The following is a 21,228-nucleotide window of genomic DNA, read 5'->3' on the forward strand; positions in this document are numbered from 1 at the left end:
TACTATTTTCTCTTTTAACAAATCCTTTGAAGGGGTTAACTAAGTCAGGCCCACCCTCAAAGGAGGGAAAACTAAGCTGTATCTCCTGAAGGGAGGAGTATCAAAGACTTTGTGGACATATCTTTTTTTATTATTATTAAGTAATTTTTGTTACAGATGTTTCTCCTTTTTCCCCCACTGATTCCCCCTGCCCTTCCCCCCTGTCCTGTCCCCAGCTTTGTTGTCCATGTCCATTGTTCATGCATACATGCATATAAGTTCTGTGGTTTATCTCTCCCCCACCACCCCCTCTTCTGGGGATTGTCAGTCTGTACCCCACTTCCATGTCTCTGGGACTACCCCATTTGTGGACGTATCTTAAAAACCACTGCAGTAATGAATAAACATTTTAGGGGTGACAGTTGAGGCTATGCAACTATTCCATTTCTCTTCAATGTTTCATTCACTAATTTTAGCATCCACTGCTGGATCCTGACAGCAATTATGACTCTGGTCTTCTACTAGTGACTTTCTATTTCCCCTATTCATCGTTCATGATTTTATGCATTTAAGGTTATGGCTTCCTCTCTGAGAACATCTGCCTCCTGTAAGTTTGATATGTAGTCCTTTGATTGCCATTCAGTTTTAAATATTTCACAAAATCTACCATTATTGGCTCTTTTACCAATGAGTTATTCAGGAGTGCATTTTAAGTTTCCAAACACACTTTGACTTTATACTATCATTTTAAAGTTGTTTTGAACATGTTTGAGATTCAAAAAAAATAGTTATTCAGGAAAGCACTGATTCTGGCAGAAACCCAAATAATGTGATGATGAGGAGACAAAGGTACAGGGTATTTATGATAAAGGTAAGGGGAACATTTACATCCAAAAAAAGGAGACATTCTATTGTTGCAGATAACATAACATGGTGAAGTTTATGCCATGGTGTTTTTACTCTTTAGTCCACTAGTCATAATATCTGTTTTCTTCTTATTTTTGCAAACAGTTCTTTTGGTCATAAGGTTGCCCAAAGCCCTATCCAAAGGTTATTTTTCCCTGTTTTAACATTCCAAAGATGTGAGGCAAAAAAGAGGCAAGGTGATAAAGCAACCGAGCTTTATCATGAAAAAATGCGCATGACCTTGCCATTCTTCCACAGTTCCTCAAGCAACTGCTAGCTTCACCGACCAAAAAGTAAGGGAGAAAATTCAATTTTTAAAACAATCTATCGTTCCATTTGACCCAGTGATCCCACTTCTAGGAATTTACCCTAAGAAACCTGAAACACCAATCAGAAAGAATATATGTACCCCCATGTTCATAGCATCACTATTTACAATAGCTAAGATCCGGAAACAGCCCAAGTGTCCATCAGTAGACGAATGGATAAAAAAGCTGTGGTACATATACACGATGGAGTACTACGCAGTTGTAAGAAAGAAAGATCTCTTATCCTTTGAGATGACATGGAGGGACCTGGAAAGTATCATCCTAAGTGAAACAAGCCAAACAGAGAAAGACAAGTATCCTATGATCTCACTTATTTTTGGAATATAATGAACATAACAGGCTGAGGAATAGGGTAGTCCCAGAGAGAGACGTGGAAGTGGGGTACAGACTGACAATCCCCAGAAGAGGGTGTGGGGGGGTGAGATAAACCACAGAACCTATATGCATGTATGCCTGAACAATGGACATGGACAACAAAGCTGGGGACAGGACAGGGGGGAAGGGCAGGGGGAATCAGTGGGGGAAAAAGGAGAAACATCTGTAACAAAAATTACTTAATAAAAAAATAAAAATAAAAACAAAACAAAACAATCCATCGTTTAACAGCCAAAACTGATGCATCTATGGTGCTGCATCCTGTTGTCTGTCATACTCTTGAAATCAGACCTAGGTGAAAGATCACTTCTGACTTAACTGTGATGTGCTCACAAGTACCCTTCCTGTTTGTTTAGTTAGTGTTGAAATCAAGACTATTTATTGGGACTATATACAACAGCGTTTTCCACTGTGTTTCATTTGTGAAAGTGGAGAACAACCTTCCCTGCTTTTGTAAATAATTAATATTCCATATAGGATTCTTGAAGATTTCGATATGGTGAACCTATCAAACCTAGAAATTGTACTTCATCCTTTCATTACTGTGGCCTAAGTTCCCCGATACCTCCCACCCCCACTTTTTAGATGAAATTTAGCACCATTTCAGTTCTTTAAAAATTCAAATTTGTAATAAAATTATTTGTATAGAAAAAAAGAGGCAAGGCGACTCCATTTTAAATTGGCTGCGTTGATATTATTTTTGACACCTATATGACCCTTTGCAGAAGAGCTTTCCAACCCTGCCTGTTGCCTGTTTGCATTCTCTGCTCATTTGCTTAGCAGGATGTTAGCATCCATTGGGAAAAGATGCTTTCCGTTATTTTCTGGCCTAGAATGCTTCCCATCCATCTCTATATTTAGTCCTCACTTGCCCAGGAGGTAGGGGCTGCTACTTGAAGTTTTGGAGATGAGAAACTGGGGCTCAGAGGCAGAGGCACCAGAAAGACTGGGCCAGAGCTTTGGAACCTGGAATTCAGCTCCCCTCCCCACACAATCACCTCTTCAATGGCTCATCTCCCAGCAATCCAGCTGGCACCTTTGGCCCTCACTGGTGCGAGTCCACAAAGAAAAGGCCAGGTTTGCACACTGATTGGTGAGCTGTAACACTGTGTGCACTGCTGTTGCTTTTATGTAGCTTTGGATCCATCCCTGAAGGTTTCAAAGTCTGGAGGTGGTGAGGGTGAGGTCTTACCTGACCAGCTGCCAAACTCTCTGCAGACATGAGCTCCCTTCACCATGATGAAGTGTCTACTCTGTAGAGTGTCTTGGCCCAGGGAATATGGGAGGGTAATGGTGGGGATGAGGACATCCTGTGCAGGGTCTTCAAGGAGTGGGAGGTAGAACACCCTGAGTGGGAGGGGGCCTGGCATGTTGGAAGTGATGGTGGCCTAGCTGAGGGAGTCCTCATGGGATGGCATGGATACTGGCAGCCTGAGTGGAGGGTGGCCTGGATGAAGGGACTGAACAGTGGTGGGGGAAGGGTGACGAGTGTTGGGGGCGTGAGTGGACCCCTGGAAAGTGGGGGTTGACTGTCTGAGAAATCTGGGGAAGGTCATGACTGGGGAAACTAAAAGAGACTGACAAAAGTAGATTTGAATATAAGTGTGGGTCTCCAGGTGCTGGCTTCACCCAACCTTCTACCCTCAGACCCGAAGCCCGCTGACCTGTCATCATATGAGTTCCCTGGGACACAGCTCATGAGGGTAAGTATTTTCTTCAAAGATAGAAGCCAAGTCAAGTCCAGTGGCTTCTAGGATTCTTGAGACACGTCCAGACAAGGCATCCTTGGTGGCTGGGTGCTTTGCTGTCTTCCATTCCTCACGTATTAGCTCTGCAACCACACAAGGGGAGTTTGCTGGAGAGTTGGATATCTCCTCACACAACAAGTCATCAGCTAAGAAAATGCAAGTGTGGTCAGTGGGAAGAGAGCAGACAGGCCCTATCACCTGCCTCGGGCCACATGTAGGAAGAAGGAGCCTCAAGAGAAGAAATCTCTGACTTGCAATGTCTCAAAAGTTGTCCTGGGGAGAAAATCCCAGGCTCATATCTCTGGGTATGCCCGGGCACCAGCAACCATCCCTTCTATCTCTGGCTGTCCAGTGCTTAGGAATGCTGAGAAATGTTCCTTGATCCATTCAGGGCCAAAACAGCCCAAGCACAACTCCAGGAAGAAACCAGTGCTGAGTGGGATGAGGAAGTCCAAACTGGTGGGCCTAGAAGATACCAATCCAAATAAAGAGCCACCCCAAAGGGCAAAGAGAGTAGTCCGTCTTCCTCTTCCTCTTCCCCATCCATACCCCCAACACAAACACTTTTCATGTGCTCCTTCTGTCCTTTGAGGTTCTCATTAGAATGCCAAGTTTGGGTCATTTTAATAGTATCAAATGATTAATATGTGTCATGTTGTTTTACATGTCTTCCCCAGGGAGGGGCTGGGATTGAGTTGGGGTTGACAAGGACAGTGGTGGTTATGAGTGGAGGTGGGAAGGAGGGGGCATAGATTATGTTTTTACTTCTCATTTATTCCTTGCCTAACCACATCCTCTGCACATACACACACGCGCATGCACACACACCCCTAACTAGTCAGAAATGTATGTTCTAGCTTCCAGCAAACAGGCCAGAGCCATCTCGCCTGTCCATACATGTTGGAGGATACAACAGTGGAGACTCCAAGATTAAAACCTTTCCAGTTTCAGGACATTCACAGCTTTTGGCCATGGCCCAGGAAGAGTAAAGTCCAGAGTGCTCCACCCTCAGATTGAGTCAGGAGGGTTTGGTTTATGGGGAGGGGTTTCAGAGGGAAAGCCCTTGCTCTGTCACTCAGGACCTCAGTCTTGCTCCCAGCCCTCTCTTCCTAACTCATACAGTTCTTCCCCTAGGTAACTGTGTAAATAGGGCTGGCCTGAAACCATAGCTCCTGAGAAGGTCACCCTGGAGAGAAGGGCAGTAATACTGGACAGAGCAGAGGCAACTTGTCCACAGAGGGAGGTGCTGCCTCACTGTAGATCCTGCTAGGCCCTTCCTGCCCTTCTCCTGGGCTTGGGAGCTGGATTTGGTGTTTTCTTTCAGGTGACCAGGGGCCAATTCTCTATCCACCACAGCAGGAAAAGAAGCAGCCACCACCTGGAGCACAGGACTGCCCTCAAGTAATGCTCTCTAATTTAGACAGCAGAGTCTATGTCCAGGGTAAACAGACTTATATTGTCCCCCTCCCACCACCGTGGAGGGAGGCTACCTTCTTCCCACTGAAGGGTGCAGGGTTAGGGCAGTGCCATGGCGATGAGGGGTAGGGGTTCTGTTTCCCTGTGCCTGCAGTGTCTGTTTATGCCTTTCATTGTTTCAGTGGCCATGCAGTGCCTCAACAACAAGTTTCAGGTCCTTTGCCATGAGAGGTCCATACTCCTTTCCACAATCTCAGTCTGGGAGGAATGGGGGTTGGCCCTGGCTGTAGGTCCCTCCCTAACTCGACTCCCTTTGTCAGGATGAACACAGTACCCCCACCCTCACTCCCACTGACACACAGAAAGAGCTGTACCTGTTGATTCCAAGACTTTCGGCCAACCAGTTTCTCCCGTTCTCCTTGCCCAGTTCTCATCAGATGGGCCTACTGTACCCCACCAGGGGTAGCCTCTTTTCTGAGGTTTAGCACTGCCTTTGTCCCATGTGTGCAGCAGTTTTTTGTTTTTTGTTTTTTAATCCTCAGGCAAAGATATTTTTCCATTTATCTTTAGACAGAGCAGAAGGGAGGGAGACAAAGAGACGAGAGAGAAACATCGATGTGTCACATCGACTGCCTCCCGTGTGACCCAGAACAGGGCCTGGGACAAACCACAACCGAGGTATGTACCCATGGCCAGAATCGAACCCGGGTATCATTGGTCCACGGGCCGACACTCTAACCGCTGATCCAAACCGGCCAGGGCAGTGTGCAGCAGTTTTAAATTAATTTATTTAAATTTTATTTACTTTTTAAAAAATAATTTATTTTTGTTACAGATGTTTCTCCTCCCCCCCCCCCCCCCCCAGACATCCTCCTCATGATCCCGCCTTCTGCCCCGCAGCATTGTTGTCTATGTCAACTGGTTAGGCTTATATGCATATAAGTTCTTTGGTTTATCTTACCCACCCCACCCCATCCCCCGCAGCACCCCACCTCAGAGGTTTGTGATTCTGAACCATATTGCTTTCTATGTCTCTGGGTCTATTTTGTTCAACAGCTTATTTTGTTCATTATATTCCACAAATAAGTGAGATTACATAGTAGTTGTCTCTCTCTGCTTGGCTTATTTCGCTTAGCATAGTATTCTCCAGGTCCCTCCATGTCATCTCAAAGGATAAGAGATCTTTCCTTCTTACAGCTGTATAGTGTTCCATTGTGTATATGTACCACAGCTTTTATAGCTACTCATCTAGATGGACACTTGCACTGTTTCAATATCTTAGCAATTGTAAATAGCGCTGCTATGAACACAGGGGTACATATATTCTTTCTGACTGGTGTTTCAGGCTTCTTAGGATGTATTATGAGGAGTGGGATCAGTGGGTCAAATGGCAGTTTAATTTTTTATTATTCTAGGAAACACCATATTGTTTTCCATAGTGGCTGCACCAGTCTGCATTCCCACCAGCAGTGTACTAGGGTCCCCTTTTTTCCACACCCTCGCCAGCACTTGTTGTTTGATGATTTGTTGATGGCAGCCATTCTGGCAGGTGTGAGGAGATAACTCATAGTCGTTTTAATTTGCATCTCTCTGATGATTAATGACGTTGAGCATTTTTTTTATGTATCTCTTAGCCATTTGAATGTCTTATTTAGAGAGGTGTCTTTTTAGGTCCTCTGCCCATTTTTTAATTGGGTTATTTGTCTTCTTTTTGTTGAGTTATATGAGTACTGTACATATTTTTTAAATTAACCCCTTATCTGATGTATCATTGTCAATTTGCTCTCCCATATAGTGGGTTCCTTTCCATTTTGATGGTTGTTTCTTTTGCTGCACAGAAGCATTTTAGTTTGATGTAGTCCCCCCATGTATTAATTTTTTCCTTTGTTTCTCTTGCCTTAGGTATTGTATCAGTGAAAATTCTGCCTGCGATGATGTGTGAAAGTTTGTTGCCTACATTTACTTCTGGGATTTTTATGGATTCACCAGTCCCATCTAAGTATCTTATCCATTTTCAGTTTATTCTTGTGAATGGTGTAAATTGGTGGTCTAGTTTCATTTTTTTGCATGTAGATGTTCAATTTTACCAACACTATTTATTTATTTTTTTTATTAACTAATTTATTTATTTTTGTTACAGATGTTTCTCCTCCCCCCCCCACTGATTCCCCCGTCCCCCTCCCTCCCTGCCCTGTCCCCAGCATTGTTGTCCATGTCCATTGTTCATGCATACATGCATATAGGTTCTGTGGTTTATCTCTTCCCCACCACCCCCTATTCTGGGGATTGTCAGTCTGTACCCCACTTCCACATCTCTGGGACTACCCCATTCCTCAGACTGTTATGTTCATTATATTCAACAAATAAGTGAGATCATATGATAATTGTCTTTCTCTGATTTGCTTGTTTCGCTTAGGATGATACTTTCCAGGTCCCTCCATGAAGTCTCAAAGGACAAGAGATCTTTCTTTCTTACAGCTGCATAGTACTCCATTGGGTATATGTACCACTGCTTTTTTATCCATTTGTCTACTGATGGAAGCTTGGGCTGTTTCCATGTCTTAGATATTGTAAATAGTGATGCTACAAACATGAGGGTACACATATTCTTTCTGATTGGTGTTTCAGGCTTCTTAGTGTATATTCCTAGAAGTGGGATGACTGGGTCAAATGGAAGTTAAATTTTTAATTTTTTGAGGTAACACCCTATTGTTTTCCAAAGTGGCTGCACCAGTCTGCATTCCCACCAGCAGTGCACTAGAGTCCCCTTTTCTCCACACCCTCGCCAACACTTGTTGTTTGATGATTTGTTGATGGCAGCCATTCTGACAGGTGTGAGGTGATACCTCATTGTTGTTTTAATTTGCATCTCTCGGATGATTAGTGATGATGAGCATTTCTTCATATGTCTCTTAGCCATTTGTATGTCCTGTTTGGAGAGGTGTCTATTTAGTTTGTCTGCCCATTTTTTAATTGGGTCCTTTGTCTTCCTTTTGTATGAGCACTGTATATATATTGGGAATTAACCCCTTATCTGATATATCATTGGCAATTATGCTCTCCCATACAGTGGGTAGCCTTTCCGTTTTGATGATTGTATCTTTCACTGGGCAGAAGCTTTTGAGTTTGATGTAGTCCCATGTGTTCATTTTCTCCTTTGTTTCTATTGCCTTAGCTGATGTGTCAGTGAAAATTCTGCTGTGTATGATGTCTGAAATTTATTGCCTACAGTTTCTTCTACGATTTTTATGGATTCATGAGTCACATTTAAGTCTTTTATCCATTTTGAGTTTATTCTTGTGTAGGGTGTAAGTTGATGGTCTAGTTTTATTTTTCTGTAAGTAGCTGTCCAATTTTCCCAGCACCATTTATTAATGAGGCTGTCCTTATTCCACTGTATGCTCTTGCCACCTTTGTCAAATATTAATTCAGCATATTGCCTTGGGTCCATTTCTGGGTTCTCTGTTCTGTTCCACTGGTCTATATGCCTGTTCTTGTGCCAGTACTAGGCTGTTTTGATTACAGTGGCTTTGTAGTATAACCTGAAATCTGATAATGTGATCCCTCCAACTATTTTCTTCCTTTTCAAGATTGCTGTCGCTATTCGAGGCCTTTTTTGGTTCCATATGAACTTTTATAGTAATTGTTCTAATTCTGTGAAGTATGCCGTTGGTATTTTGATGGGGATTGCATTAAATCTATAGATTGCTTTGGGTAATGTGGACAATGTAATGATGTTAATTCTCCCAATCCATGAACAGGGTATGTGCTTCCACTTTTTTATATCTTCCTCTATTTCTTTTATCAATGACCTGTATTTTTCTGCGAATATTTATTTCTTTGGTTAAGTTTATTCGTAGGTATCTTAATTTTTTTCCGCAAATGTAAATGGGATTGTTTCCTTAGTTTCTCTCTGTGTGAGTTCATCATTGGTGTATAAGAATGTGGTCAATTTTTTTATGTTAATTTTGTATCCTGCTACTTTGCCAAATTCATTTATTAAGTCTAGTAGATTTTTGATGGAGTCTTCAGGGTTTTCTATGTATAATATCATGTCATCTGCAAATAATGACAATTTCACTTCCTTTTTTCCAATTTGGATCCCTTTTATTTTTTCTTCCTGTCTGATTGCTGTGGCTAAAACTTCCAGTACTGTGTTAAATAAGAGTAGCGAAAGTGGGCATCCTTGCCTTGTTCCTGTTCTTAAGGGAAATGCTTTTAGTTTTTGCCCATTGAGTATGATGTTGGCTGTAGGTCTTTCATATATGGCCTTTATTATGTCTAGATATGATCCCTCTATTCCCACACTGCTGAGCGTTTTTATCAGAAATGGCTGCTGGATTTTGTCGAAGGCTTTATCGGCATCTAGTGATATGATCGTGTGGTTTTTATTCTTCATTTTATTTATGTGGTGTAGCACGTTGATTGATTTGTGAATATTGTACCAACCTTGCATCCCTGGGATGAATCCCACTTGGTCATGGTGGATAATTTTTTTGGTGTACTGCTGGATCCGATTTGCTAGTATTTTGTTCAGGATTTTGGCATCTATGTTCATCATGGATATTGGCCTGTAGTTTTCTTTCTTTGTTGTGTCTTTTTCTGGTTTTGGAATTAGAATTATGCTGGCTTCATAAAACGAGTTTGGAAGTCTTCCTTCTTCTTGAATTTTTTGAAATAGTTTGAGGAGAATGGGTATTAGTTCTTCTTTGAATGTTCAGTAAAACTCCCCCGTGAAGCCATCCGGGCCTGGGCCTTTGTTTGCTGGGAGAGTCTTGATTACATCTTTCAGTTTCTTCTGTTGTTATTGGTCTGTTCAAGTTTTCTATCTCTTCCTGATCCAGTTTGGGAGACTATGTGTTTCTAGAAATTTGTCCATTTCGCTTAGATTGTTGAATTTGTTGCCATATAATTTTTCATAGTAGTTGTTAACGATCTTTTGTATTTCTGTGGTGTCAGTTGTTACCTCTCCTCTTTCATTTCTGATTTTGTGTATTTGGGTTCTCTCTCTTTGTTTCTTGGTGAGTCTAGCTAAGGGTCCATCAATCTTGTTTACCTTTTCGAAAAACCAGCTCTTTGTTTCATTGATCCTTTGAATTGTTCTTTTGGTCTCTATGTCATTTATTTCTGCTCTGATCTTTACTACTTCCTTCCTTCTACTTGCTCTGGGGTTTTCTTTTTGTTTGCTCTCTCGTTCTTTAAGTTGTGAGGTTAGATAATCTATTAGAGATTTTTCTTGTTTTTTGAGGTAGGCCTGTAGTGCTATGAACTTCCCTCTCAGAACTGGTTTTGCTGCATCCCATAGATTTTGTGTTGTTTTGTCTTCATTTTCATTGGTTTCCAGGAAGTTTTTGATTTCTTCCTTGATCTCCTCGGTGACCCATTCATTGTTTAATAACATGCTATTTAGCTTCCATGTGTTCAAATGCCTTTGTATGTTCTTGTTGCAATTGATTTCTAGCTTCATGCCATTGTGATCTGTGAAGATGCTTGATATGATTTCAGTCTTCTTGAACTTGTATAGACTTAATTTGTGCCCTAACATGTGGTCTATCTTTGAGAATGTCCCATGTGCACTTGAGAAGAATGTGAATTCTGTAGTTTTGGGGTGTAATTCTCTGTAGAGATCTATTAAATCCATTTGGTCTCGTGCTTCACTTAGAGTCTCTGTTTCCTTGCTAATTTTTTTGTCTAGAAGATTTATCCAGTGATGTCAGCGGGGTGTTGAAGTCCCCTGCTATGATTGTATTGCTATCGATTTCTCATTTGAAGTCCTCCAGAAAATTTTTAATATATTTTGGTGCTCCTATATTGGGTGCATATATGGTTATCAAGATTATATTTTCCTGTTGGATAGATCCTTTCAATATTATGTAGTGGCCTTCTTTGTCTCTAGTTATGGCCTTCATTTTGAAATCTATTTTATCAAATATGAGTATTGGTATCCCAGCTTTCGTTTCTTTCCGTTTGCCAGAAAGGTGGGGCCAGAGCTTTGGAACCTGGAATTAAGCTCTCCTCCCCGTACAATCACCTCTTCAGTGGCTCATCTCCCAGAAACCCCACTGGTCCCCTTGGCCCCTCACTAGTCGGAGTCCTCAAAGGGCTGGCCAGGTTGTGTACCCTGATTGGTGGGCTGTGGTGCTGTGCACACTGCAGTTGACTCTACAGAGCTTTGCACTCATTCCCGAATGTTTCAAGGTCTGGAGGCAATTAGGGTCAGGTCTTACCTGCCCAGCTGCCAAACTCTCTGCAGACTGGTGCAGCCACTGTGGAAAACAATATGGTGTTACCTCAAAAAAAAAAATTAAAAATTGAATTTCCATTTGAGCCAGTGATCCCACTTCTAGGAATATACCCAAAGAAGCCTGAAACACTAAGCAGAAAGAACATATGTACCCCCATGTGTGTCGCAGCACTATTTACAATAGCTAAGATCTGGAAACAGCCCAAGTGTTCATCAGTAGACAAATGGATAAAAAAAAGCTGTGGTATATATACACAATGGAGTACTATGCAGCTGTAAGAAATAAAGATCCCTTATCCTTTGAGACCACATGGAGGGACCTGGAAAATATTATCCTAAGTGAAACAAGCCAAGCAGAGAAAGTGAAGTATCGTATGATCTCATTTATTTGTGGAATATAATGAACATAACAGTCTGAGGAATGGGGTAGTCTCAGAGACGTGGAAGTGGGGTGCAGACTGAAAATCCCCTGAAGAGGGGGTGGGAGGGAGAGATAAACCACAGAACATATATGCATGTATGTATGAACAGTGGACATGGACAACAAAGGTGGTGACAGGGTGGGGAGGGAATCAGTGAGTGAAAAAGAAGAAACATCTGTAACAAAAACAAATAAATTAATTTTTTTAAAAAGAAAGAAAATAAACCCGTGATTTGGAATGGATTTGAGGTACATTGTGCCACATGTGCATTTTCTTTAGGTGGCTAAGCAAAGTTTAAAAATCAAGTAACAATAAAAGGAACCTCTTCTGGTATAAAATCAGTATTACAAAAATATAGTGTATGAGTACCTAATACACCCATTTTGCAATAGTGCAACTTTTAAGGACATAGTGTTGACTGCCCATCATCCACACACACTTACAACTGCACTCTTCAACAAACAACATGCTGACGGCTCCTAAAGAAAACTATTTTCAAAAAAGGCATAACCCAGATGTTTCCTCGTTGGACCGACTGCATCTAAATTTAGAGGTACAGAAGGGCTTAGATATATTGTGAATAAGCCACATGCACCATGTTACTTGATCAATGTTCTGAATCAAGCTTTCAGGACAATGACAGTAATATAAGGGAAGAAAACATGGAGGAATGAAGTCCTAATCACCAGACATGCATATTTCTTCCTCAGTTGGGGGAAACCATTTACAGATAAGCTAGAAAGAAAAGTCAAATAAACCATTTTGCACAAGAAATTTAACATATTCTGCACATATCTTCACTTTCTTGTCATCATTTGTACAAATTCTTTATAGTTTTCTTGACCATCACCATGAAAATCTGCTTCCCTGATCATTTCATCCACATCTTCATGTGGTAACTTGTCTCCAAGGTTTGCCATCACATGTTGTAGCTCTGCTGCACTAATATAGCCTTTACCATCCTTATCAAACACACGGAATGCTTCTCTAATTTCTTCTTCACTGTCTGTGTCTTTCATTATTCTCACCATCAATGTCAGAAATTTGGGGAAGTCAATTGTGCCATTACCATCAGCATCCATTTCATTATTCATGTCCGGTAACTCTGTTTCTGTGGTTTTCTGCCCAAGAGACCTCATTACAGTTCCTAATTTTGTTGTCATTATAGTTCCATCACCATCCTTGTCAAATAGTGAAAAACCTCTACACTTATAATTTACATGTCAGTTTATGTGAAGCCTCTCCTTGAGAGGTCGCCCCATAAGGTACAAAATGAAACATGTTTATTTGTGGTTGATTCTCAGGACTCATCACTTCACTGATGAAAACTTTATACATACAATCACTGAAGTCCAGGTGATCTGATACTGGAATTTTTACTGTTAAAACTCATAGGAATACATCTGGTACAATAAAGGACACAAATCCACCCTGTACCTTCTCAATGCCACCAAAGCCATCGATTTTCACAGTACTCAGTCAGGGACTAGAGTTTAGACAATGACATTCAGGTAGATTGTGAAAGATTTAGTTAATTGTGAAGGCAAAACATTTCATAAAACAGGACCAAGCATTTATGGAATGCCTTGCAAATACTGTTTTGGTGCATCCTCAAAGTCTTTGTAGGAAAGAGAGGAAATTGGCTAATCCAGATAAATATATGTGCCAAATAACAATGAAGTCAAGGAGGCATGAATTACTGCAGGCCTCATTTCTGCAGTAATACATACAGCCGTATGCTTGGTGTTTTTTACTTGATGGTTGCTCAGGTACAGCCACAAAGGGATACAGGAGAGGCACAGACAACAACAACAACATCAAAAACAAAAACAAAAACAAAAAAAGAAAAAACCTTGATTATACTCACAGTTTCCAGAGAGTCAGAGGGACTGCACTGCATGCCAAGGGGTTACATGGGGTAGAACACCACGGGTGCGGCCTCAACCAAGCCTGTGGGGAACAGAGAGGAAGTGAGGCCTGGTTGGCAAGCAATTGTACTGGGAGTCAGCGTTGAGTACACAACAAAAAGCTCAAGACTTCATTGGTTTGTTTGAATGTTACTAGGTGACGTGAGGTAAGGGGTGGTTAGGAAGGGGAACTTGTGACAGGCCAATCTTTTTTTTCTTAAATTTAATTTATTGTTCAATTGCAGTTGACTTGCAATAGTATTTTATATTAGTTTCATTGCATATTGATTAGACAATTATGTAATTTATCAAGTGATATCCCAAGAAGGTAGTGCACATCTGGTACCATACACGCTTATTACAAATTATTGATTATGTTTTCTATGCTGTATTTTACATCCCTGTGACTATGTGACTACCAATTTGCTCTGCTTAATCCCTTTACCTTTTTCACCCAGTCCCACACTCCCACCCATCTGGTAATCATTAGTTAGTTTTCTCTATCTATTAGTCTGTTTCTCTTTTTTTGTTGTTGATTTATTTTGTTATTTTTAAATTTTCATTTTGATTTAAATTTATTTTTTATATTTTTCATTTTTCAAATATAGTTCACATACAATATTATATTAATTTCAGATGTAAAACCTAGTTATTAGACATATAACTTACCATGTGATCATCCCAATAAATCCAGAAACCACCGGATACCACATGTAGTTACCACAACATTATTGACCACATTCCCCATGCTGCTGCACTTCACATTCCCACAACCATTCTGCAACTACCAATTTGTACTTCTTTTTGTAATTTTTTTTCCTTATTGACCTCTACAGAGAGAGAGGAAAGGAGAGGGAGAGAGAGATAGAAACATCAATGAGAGAGAACATCGAATGGCCGCTTCCTGCATGCCCCTCACTGGGGATCAGGCCCACAACCTGGGCATGTGACCCGTCCAGGAATTGAACCGGTGACCTTGTAGTGCATGGGTTGATGCTCAACCACTGAGGCACACTGGCCAGGCCCAATTTTTACTTCTTAATCCCGTCACACCTCTCACCCATTTCCCCATCACCCCTCAACCATCTGGCAACCATCAAAATGTTCTTTGTATCCACAAGTCTTCCACCATTATCCTTGTTCAATTAGATTCCATTTTTAATAGATGTGTATTTATTACCATTTTATTATTCATATTTTCAATGTCTTTTTCTTCTTAAAGAAGACCCTTTAACATTTTGTGTAATGCTGGTTGGTGGTGATGAATTCCTTTAGCTTTTTCTTGTCTGGGAAGCTCTTTATATGTTCTTATATTTTAAATGATAGTATTGCTGTGTAGAGTACACTTGATTATAGGTCCTTGCTTTTCATTACTTTGTATAATTCTTGCCAAACCCTTCTGTCCTGCAAACTTTCTGATGAGAATCTGGCTGACAGTCTAATGAGAGCTCCCTTGTAGGTAACTAACTACTTTTCTCTTGCTGCTCTTAAGATACTCTATCTTTAACCTTTACCTTTTAATTAGGAAGTGTCTTGGTGTGGGCCTCTTTTGGTTCACCTTGTTTGGGACTCTTTGAGCTTCCTGGACTCGTATGTCTATTTTCTTCATCAGATTAAGAAAATTTTCATTCATTTTTATTCAAATAGTCCCTCTAAGGGAATGCTCTGCACCCAGCAGCCAAGATATCTCTCCTCGCCTGGTTTGTCTCGGCGGTTAGAGCGTCCATGGACGAATGAGTCACTGGGTTCAAATCCAGTCAAGAGCATTTACCTTGGTTACGGTTAATTCCTGGCCCTGGTCGGGCCATGAGGGCATAGATGTGTCTCCCACACACTGATGTTTCTCTCTCCCTCCCAATCCTCGGGTGAGATTTAAAAAAAAAAAAAAAAAAAAAGATATCCCTGCTCACCTTTGGCCTGCTGCTGGTGGGAGTTGGGTCAGCCCCTCTCACAACCCTGCCCTTCCTGCCAGTCTTGAGGTGGTTTCTATAATTTTTTGTTAAAACTCTCCTTTTCAGCTAATTTTCAGTTGGCTGGGTGAATGTTCCCTGATGTAGTTTTATTTTCACTGTGGTTCTGGGAGGAGGTGCAAGAAAGGTCTACCTACCCCACCTCTATCTTGAACCCCCCCTGTAGCAAACATTTTTTAAAGTGCTAATTTTTTGATGCAACAATTCCCCTTCTAAAAATCTATTATTTGTACAAAATGTGCTACACAAAAGCAAATGCATCATGATATTTATTTCAGCATTATTTATAATACCAAACTATTAGAAGCAACATAAAGGCCTATGTATGACACTGGTTAAAATAACCATGGCATCTACATTCTGTAAAATATTACACAGCCATTAAAAATAATTGGAAGGCATAGGCCTCTCTCTCTCTCTCTCTCTCTCTCTCCACTATATGGCCCATTTCTGCATCAAATTTCGGAGCACTATCTGGAATGGGGTGATCCTTCTCTTTGTCCCTTTCCTGCAGCTGCCCCTGTTAGTCCTTGCCCACAAAAGACACATTTCTCTCCTCTTCTACTATAACGTGGCTTGTTCAGCAAGGAGCCAATCTTTTAGCAAGAAAATAGGCTCATTTCTCCTTTGAAGTACAGGAGAGCCAAGTTTTCAGATCACAATAATAGGTTAAATAAGAAATAAAACTATGGATCCTCAATTCAATAGTCAAACATTTTCTATTCCAAGTGGAAGAAAGAGATAAAACAATTTTTAAAAATTCACATTAGCTTGAGCCAAAGGGAGGATTTCTGGGTCTATGTAACTGAAAGATTAAGGGATAGTTCCTGGCTTCTGGCATGGCTGTATCCAATATTGGGTTCTCTGAGATTTACCTTTCTTGCTCTAGTTTCCCTTCTGTTCAGTGTCTGTGTGCACCCCTGAAATCCCAAAAGTGTTGCTGGTTAGATGGAATCACTACAGCTGGAGGAAAGCAGTGCTCTGATTGATCTGGGAAGTATAATGCACATGTTTGGGAAGAAATGAGTATATGTTTCATTTAATCAACTTTAAAACCCATTTGTGATGTTGCAAAAGAAAAATACTAAAACAGATTATTTCTTTCTTTCTTTTTTGGTACATTCCCCTAGCGGGAACTGAACCCTGGACTATCTGGTCCACAGGCCAAGGCTCCAACCACTGAGCCAAACTGGCCAGGGGAAAAAACAGTTACCCTCAGGACCTGTGGGGTGCTGATGCACTAGAGAGGCCTGAGTGACCCATCAGGGTCTGTGCCATCAAATTACCTGCGGGACCTGTGGGGTGCTGAAGCACCAGAGAGGCCTGTGCGAACCAGCAGGGACTGTGAGATATAGTCACCCGAGAGATCCGTGGGGTGCTGAAGCACCAGAGAGGCCTGAGTGACCCATCAGGGTCTGTGCCATCAAATTACCTGCGGGACCTGTGGGGTGCTGAAGCACCAGAGAGGCCTGTGTGAACCAGCAGGGACTGTGAGATATAGTCACCCGAGAGATCCGTGGGGTGCTGAAGCACCAGAGAGGCCTGAGTGACCCATCAGGGTCTGTGCCATCAAATTACCTGCGGGACCTGTGGGGTGCTGAAGCACCAGAGAGGCCTGTGCGACCCAGCAGGGACTGCATGATCTAGTTACCCATGGGGCCTGTGGGGTGCTAAAGCACCAGAGAGGCATGCGCGACCCAGCAGGAACTGTGCAATCCAGTTACCCTCGAGACCTGCATGGTGTGAGGGGAACAAAGAGACTTGTGTGACCCAGTTGCGCACAAGATAGGCTTAGAGGATGTGAAAATGGAAGCAGAGTGAATAGAAGCTACTCAGATGATCTCCCAGGATCAAACGAAAATTACAACTATAATAAAGACAAATCCTAGGAAAAAAGCAACAGAAAGGCAGCAGGACAGGACCACATAACCAGGGACACTGGTAAGATCTGTGGAGGCGCGACAGGGTGGCAGGCTGGGAGCCCAGGGAAAGCAGCAGTCTTAGCTGTGAGCAGCGCCCTTGGGGAATAAAGGCAAAGCCTGCTACAAAGCCCAGAGAGCCAGGACAGAGCAATAAAATAGCCACAGCCACTCACCTGGGGGCTCCGGCAGAGGGAATGCAGACTGGGCTGGAACTCTGTGTGGAGATCCGGGATTTGGAGGGCACTCAGAGTTTTTGCTGAGTTGTGGCCACAAAGGACGATGGCCAGTGTGTTCCTTCCTTGAGCTGTGGGGAAAAGCTGCAGCCCCCCACCCCTTGCTCAGAGATTCAGCCTTTCCAAGGTGAGGCAAACAAATAAAAATTGAGGCTTAATAAAAACCAGCATCTATCCCAACCTCTGTAAATACTCTTAGGCAGAACACAAGGGCTACATTCCAAGACAATGAGTACCTGAGACTATTAGTCACGAGGAAAAATCTAGAGGATAACTGAACTTTTCCTGGGCTTGCAAATCTACCCAGGAAAGTAAGACTTGACAATTATTTTTAACATGGGCCCACCCAGGCTCATCCAAACCCAGTAGAGGGAGCCACAAACAGCAAGACACCAACAACCACAGGGAAAATATGGCAGGCTCCAAAACCCACTGAGATAGCCAAAAGGTGAAACAAAGAAACAAATCCAAAATGAAAGAACAAGAGAACTCTATCGAAGATGAGATCAATGAAATGCAGCTAAGCAAGTTATCAAGGTAGAGTTCAGAGCCATGATCTTGAGGAAGCTCAACACAATGTGTAAGGACATCAGCATCATGAGTAAAGATATAGAAACATTGAAAACCAACCAAGTGGGAATGAAGAATGACATAGCAGAAATAAAAAACAAGGGACAAAAAAATGGCGGCGGAGTGAATGGAGCTACACAGACCATCTCCCAGGACCAAACTGGATTTACGACGAAAATAAAGACAAATCGTCAGGAAGGGGCAACCGAAAGACACCTTGGAGGACCACATAACCAGGGACACCAACTCAATCCTGGTAGGCTTGCGAGGATGCGAGAGGGGGCTGGGAGACCATGGTCCGCAGTGGCCTGGGCTGGGACCAGTGGACTTGCATGGGACCAGGGGACTTACCTGGGACCAGGGGACTTGGCGGAAAGCTGCTGCTGCTTCGGCTGCGACACTGGCTGAGTCCTGCAAACTCTGCTGCATGCTAAGCCCTCGGCTGGTGCCACACGAACTGGCTGGGACCAGGGGACTCTGCTGGAAGCTGCTGCCACCTTGGCAGTGTCCCGCTACCATGGCTTAGTCCTGTGGCTTCTGCTGAGTGCGATGCCCTCGGCTGGTGCCACAGCCGCCGCCGCCGCCCGTGGCTGGAAGCAGCGCCCTTGGGTTAAAAGTCGCAGGCAGCTCCACAATGCAGAGTCCAGACAGAGGTTAACTGACAGCAGCCCCTCACCTTGTGCTCCGGCAGAGGGAAGGCAGACTGGACTGGAACTGTGTGGGGACACTAGGGTTTTGGAGGGTGCTCAGAGCTTTTGCAGAGTGCAGCCACGCAGGACTGTGGTCATCTTACTCGTTCCCATGGCCCTGGGGAGAGGCGGTGGCCCCTCCCTCAGAGATTCAACCCCACCTGGTGGCCAATGAAATGCTAACTGAGGCCCATTAACAACCAGCAGCTGCCCCACCCTCAGGAAATCCTCTTACACTAAGCACCTGAGGGAGTTTTTCAGGCAACTTAGAAACCAAGGTTCTTTATGTGACCTCTACTAATAGCCTCCAGGCAAAAAAGCTAGAGGATAACTATCATCCCCTGGGCTAGCAACACTAACCAGAAAAGCTAAGACTTGACAGTGGTGTTTGAAGTGGGTCCTCCCTGGCTCATCAAAATCCAGGAGAGGGAGCCACAAACAGCAGAACACCAACACCCACAGGGAAAATTTGGCAGACTCCAAAGCCCAAGGTGATAGCCAAAATGGTGAAAAACAGAAACAAAAGCCAAATGAAAGAACAAGAGAACTCTACCGAAGATGAGATAAATGAGGTGCAGTTAAGCAAGTTAACAGAACTAGAATTTAGAGACATGATGTTGAGGAAGCTCAACAGCATGTGTAAGGACATGAGCACCATGAGTAAAGACATAGAAATGTTGAAAATCAACCCGTTGGAAATTAAAAACCACCAAGAAGAAATAAAGAATGACATATCAGAAATGAAAAACACATTGGAAGGTCTAAAAAGCAGAGTAGGGGAACCTGAGGACCGGATCAGTGAATTAGAAGACAGGCTAGAAAAAAATCAACCAATCAGAAAACCAAAAGGATAAAACGATTAAAAAACAGGAAGACAGCTTAAGAGAACTGTGGGACAACTGGAAATGGAAAAATATTCGCATCATAGGAGTCCCCGAAGAAGAAGAAAATGAGCAAGGGTTAGAGAATATATTCAAAGAAATAGTGACAGAAAACTTCCCTAATTTGGTGAAGGAAGAAGGCATTCAAGTTCAAGAAGCACAGAGAGCCCCAAGTAAGAAGAACCCAAATAGGCCCACACCAAGACACATAGTAATCAAACTGCCAAAAATTAAAGACAAAGAGAGAATCCTAAAAGCACCAAGAGATAAGCAACAGGTTACCTACAAAGGTAACCCCATTAGGCTCTCAGCTGACTTCTCACAAGAAACACTACAGGCCAGAAGGGAAGGGCATGAGGTAATCAAGGTCATGAAAAACAAGGATCTGAATCCAAGACTACTCTACCCAGCAAGGCTATCATTCAAAATAGAAGGTCAAATAAAGAGCTTCCCAGACAAAAAAAAAAAAAAAAAAAAAGGCTAAGGGAATACATTGGCACCAAACCAGCACTGCAAGAAATGTTAAAAGGACTGCTGTAATTAGCAGGAGAAATGGGAAGAAAAATAGAACCACACTAAACAAAAATGGCAATACATAAGTACATATCAATAATCACCTTAAATGTAAATGGATTGAATGCTCCGATGAAAAGACACAGAGTAGCTGATTGTATAAGAAAGCATGGCTCATCTATACGTTGTTTACAAGAGACCCACCTCACAACAAAAGACTCGCGTAGATTGAAAGTGAAGGAATGGAAAAAATCTTCCAAGCAAACGGAAAGAAACGAAAGCTGGGATACCAATACTCATATTTGATAAAATAGATTTCAAAATGAAGGCCATAACTAGAGACAAAGAAGGCCACTACATAATATTGAAAGGATCTATCCAACAGGAAAATATAATCTTGATAACCATATATGCACCCAATATAGGAGCACCAAAATATATTAAAAATTTTCTGGAGGACTTCAAATGAGAAATCGATAGCAATACAATCATAGCAGGGGACTTCAACACCCCGCTGACATCACTGGATAAATCTTCTAGACAAAAAAATTAGCAAGGAAACAGAGACTCTAAGTGAAGCACGAGACCAAATGGATTTAATAGATCTCTACAGAGAATTACACCCCAAAACTACAGAATTCACATTCTTCTCAAGTGCACATGGGACATTCTCAAAGATAGACCACATGTTAGGGCACAAATTAAGTCTATACAAGTTCAAGAAGACTGAAATCATATCAAGCATCTTCACAGATCACAATGGCATGAAGCTAGAAATCAATTGAAAGAAGAACATACAAAGACATTTGAACACATGGAAGCTAAATAGCATGTTATTAAACAATGAATGGGTCACCGAGGAGATCAAGGAAGAAATCAAAAACTTCATGGAAATCAATGAAAATGAAGACAAAACAACACAAAATCTATGGGATGCAGCAAAAGTCATTCCAAGGGAAGTTCATAGCACTACAGGCCTACCTCAAAAAACAAGAAAAATCTCTAATAGATTGTCTAACCTCACAACCTAAAAACTAGAGAGCAAACAACAACAACAACAAAAAAAAAACCCAGACTAAATCGAAGGAAGAAAATGGTAAAGATCAGAGCAGAAATAAATGACA

The 21,228-nt window shown here is 42.1% G+C and overlaps 1 protein-coding gene and 1 pseudogene across 1 annotated transcript; one reads left to right on the plus strand and one right to left on the minus strand.

Annotated features, from left to right (window-relative positions):
* Positions 1 to 814: 814 nt before the first annotated feature.
* On the plus strand, positions 815 to 4,514 carry LOC118635410 (annotated as a pseudogene).
* A 7,702-nt stretch (positions 4,515 to 12,216) lies between these two features.
* LOC118636313 (calmodulin-1-like) lies at positions 12,217 to 12,612 on the minus strand. Its single transcript, XM_036271395.1, has one exon. It carries the CDS (start codon positions 12,580 to 12,582, stop codon positions 12,217 to 12,219), a length of 366 nt encoding a protein of 121 aa, XP_036127288.1. The 5' UTR covers positions 12,583 to 12,612.
* Positions 12,613 to 21,228: the final 8,616 nt, after the last annotated feature.

This window comes from Molossus molossus, unplaced genomic scaffold (assembly GCF_014108415.1).
Source record: "Molossus molossus isolate mMolMol1 unplaced genomic scaffold, mMolMol1.p scaffold_m16_p_2, whole genome shotgun sequence".
Classification (NCBI taxonomy): Eukaryota; Metazoa; Chordata; class Mammalia; order Chiroptera; family Molossidae; genus Molossus; species Molossus molossus.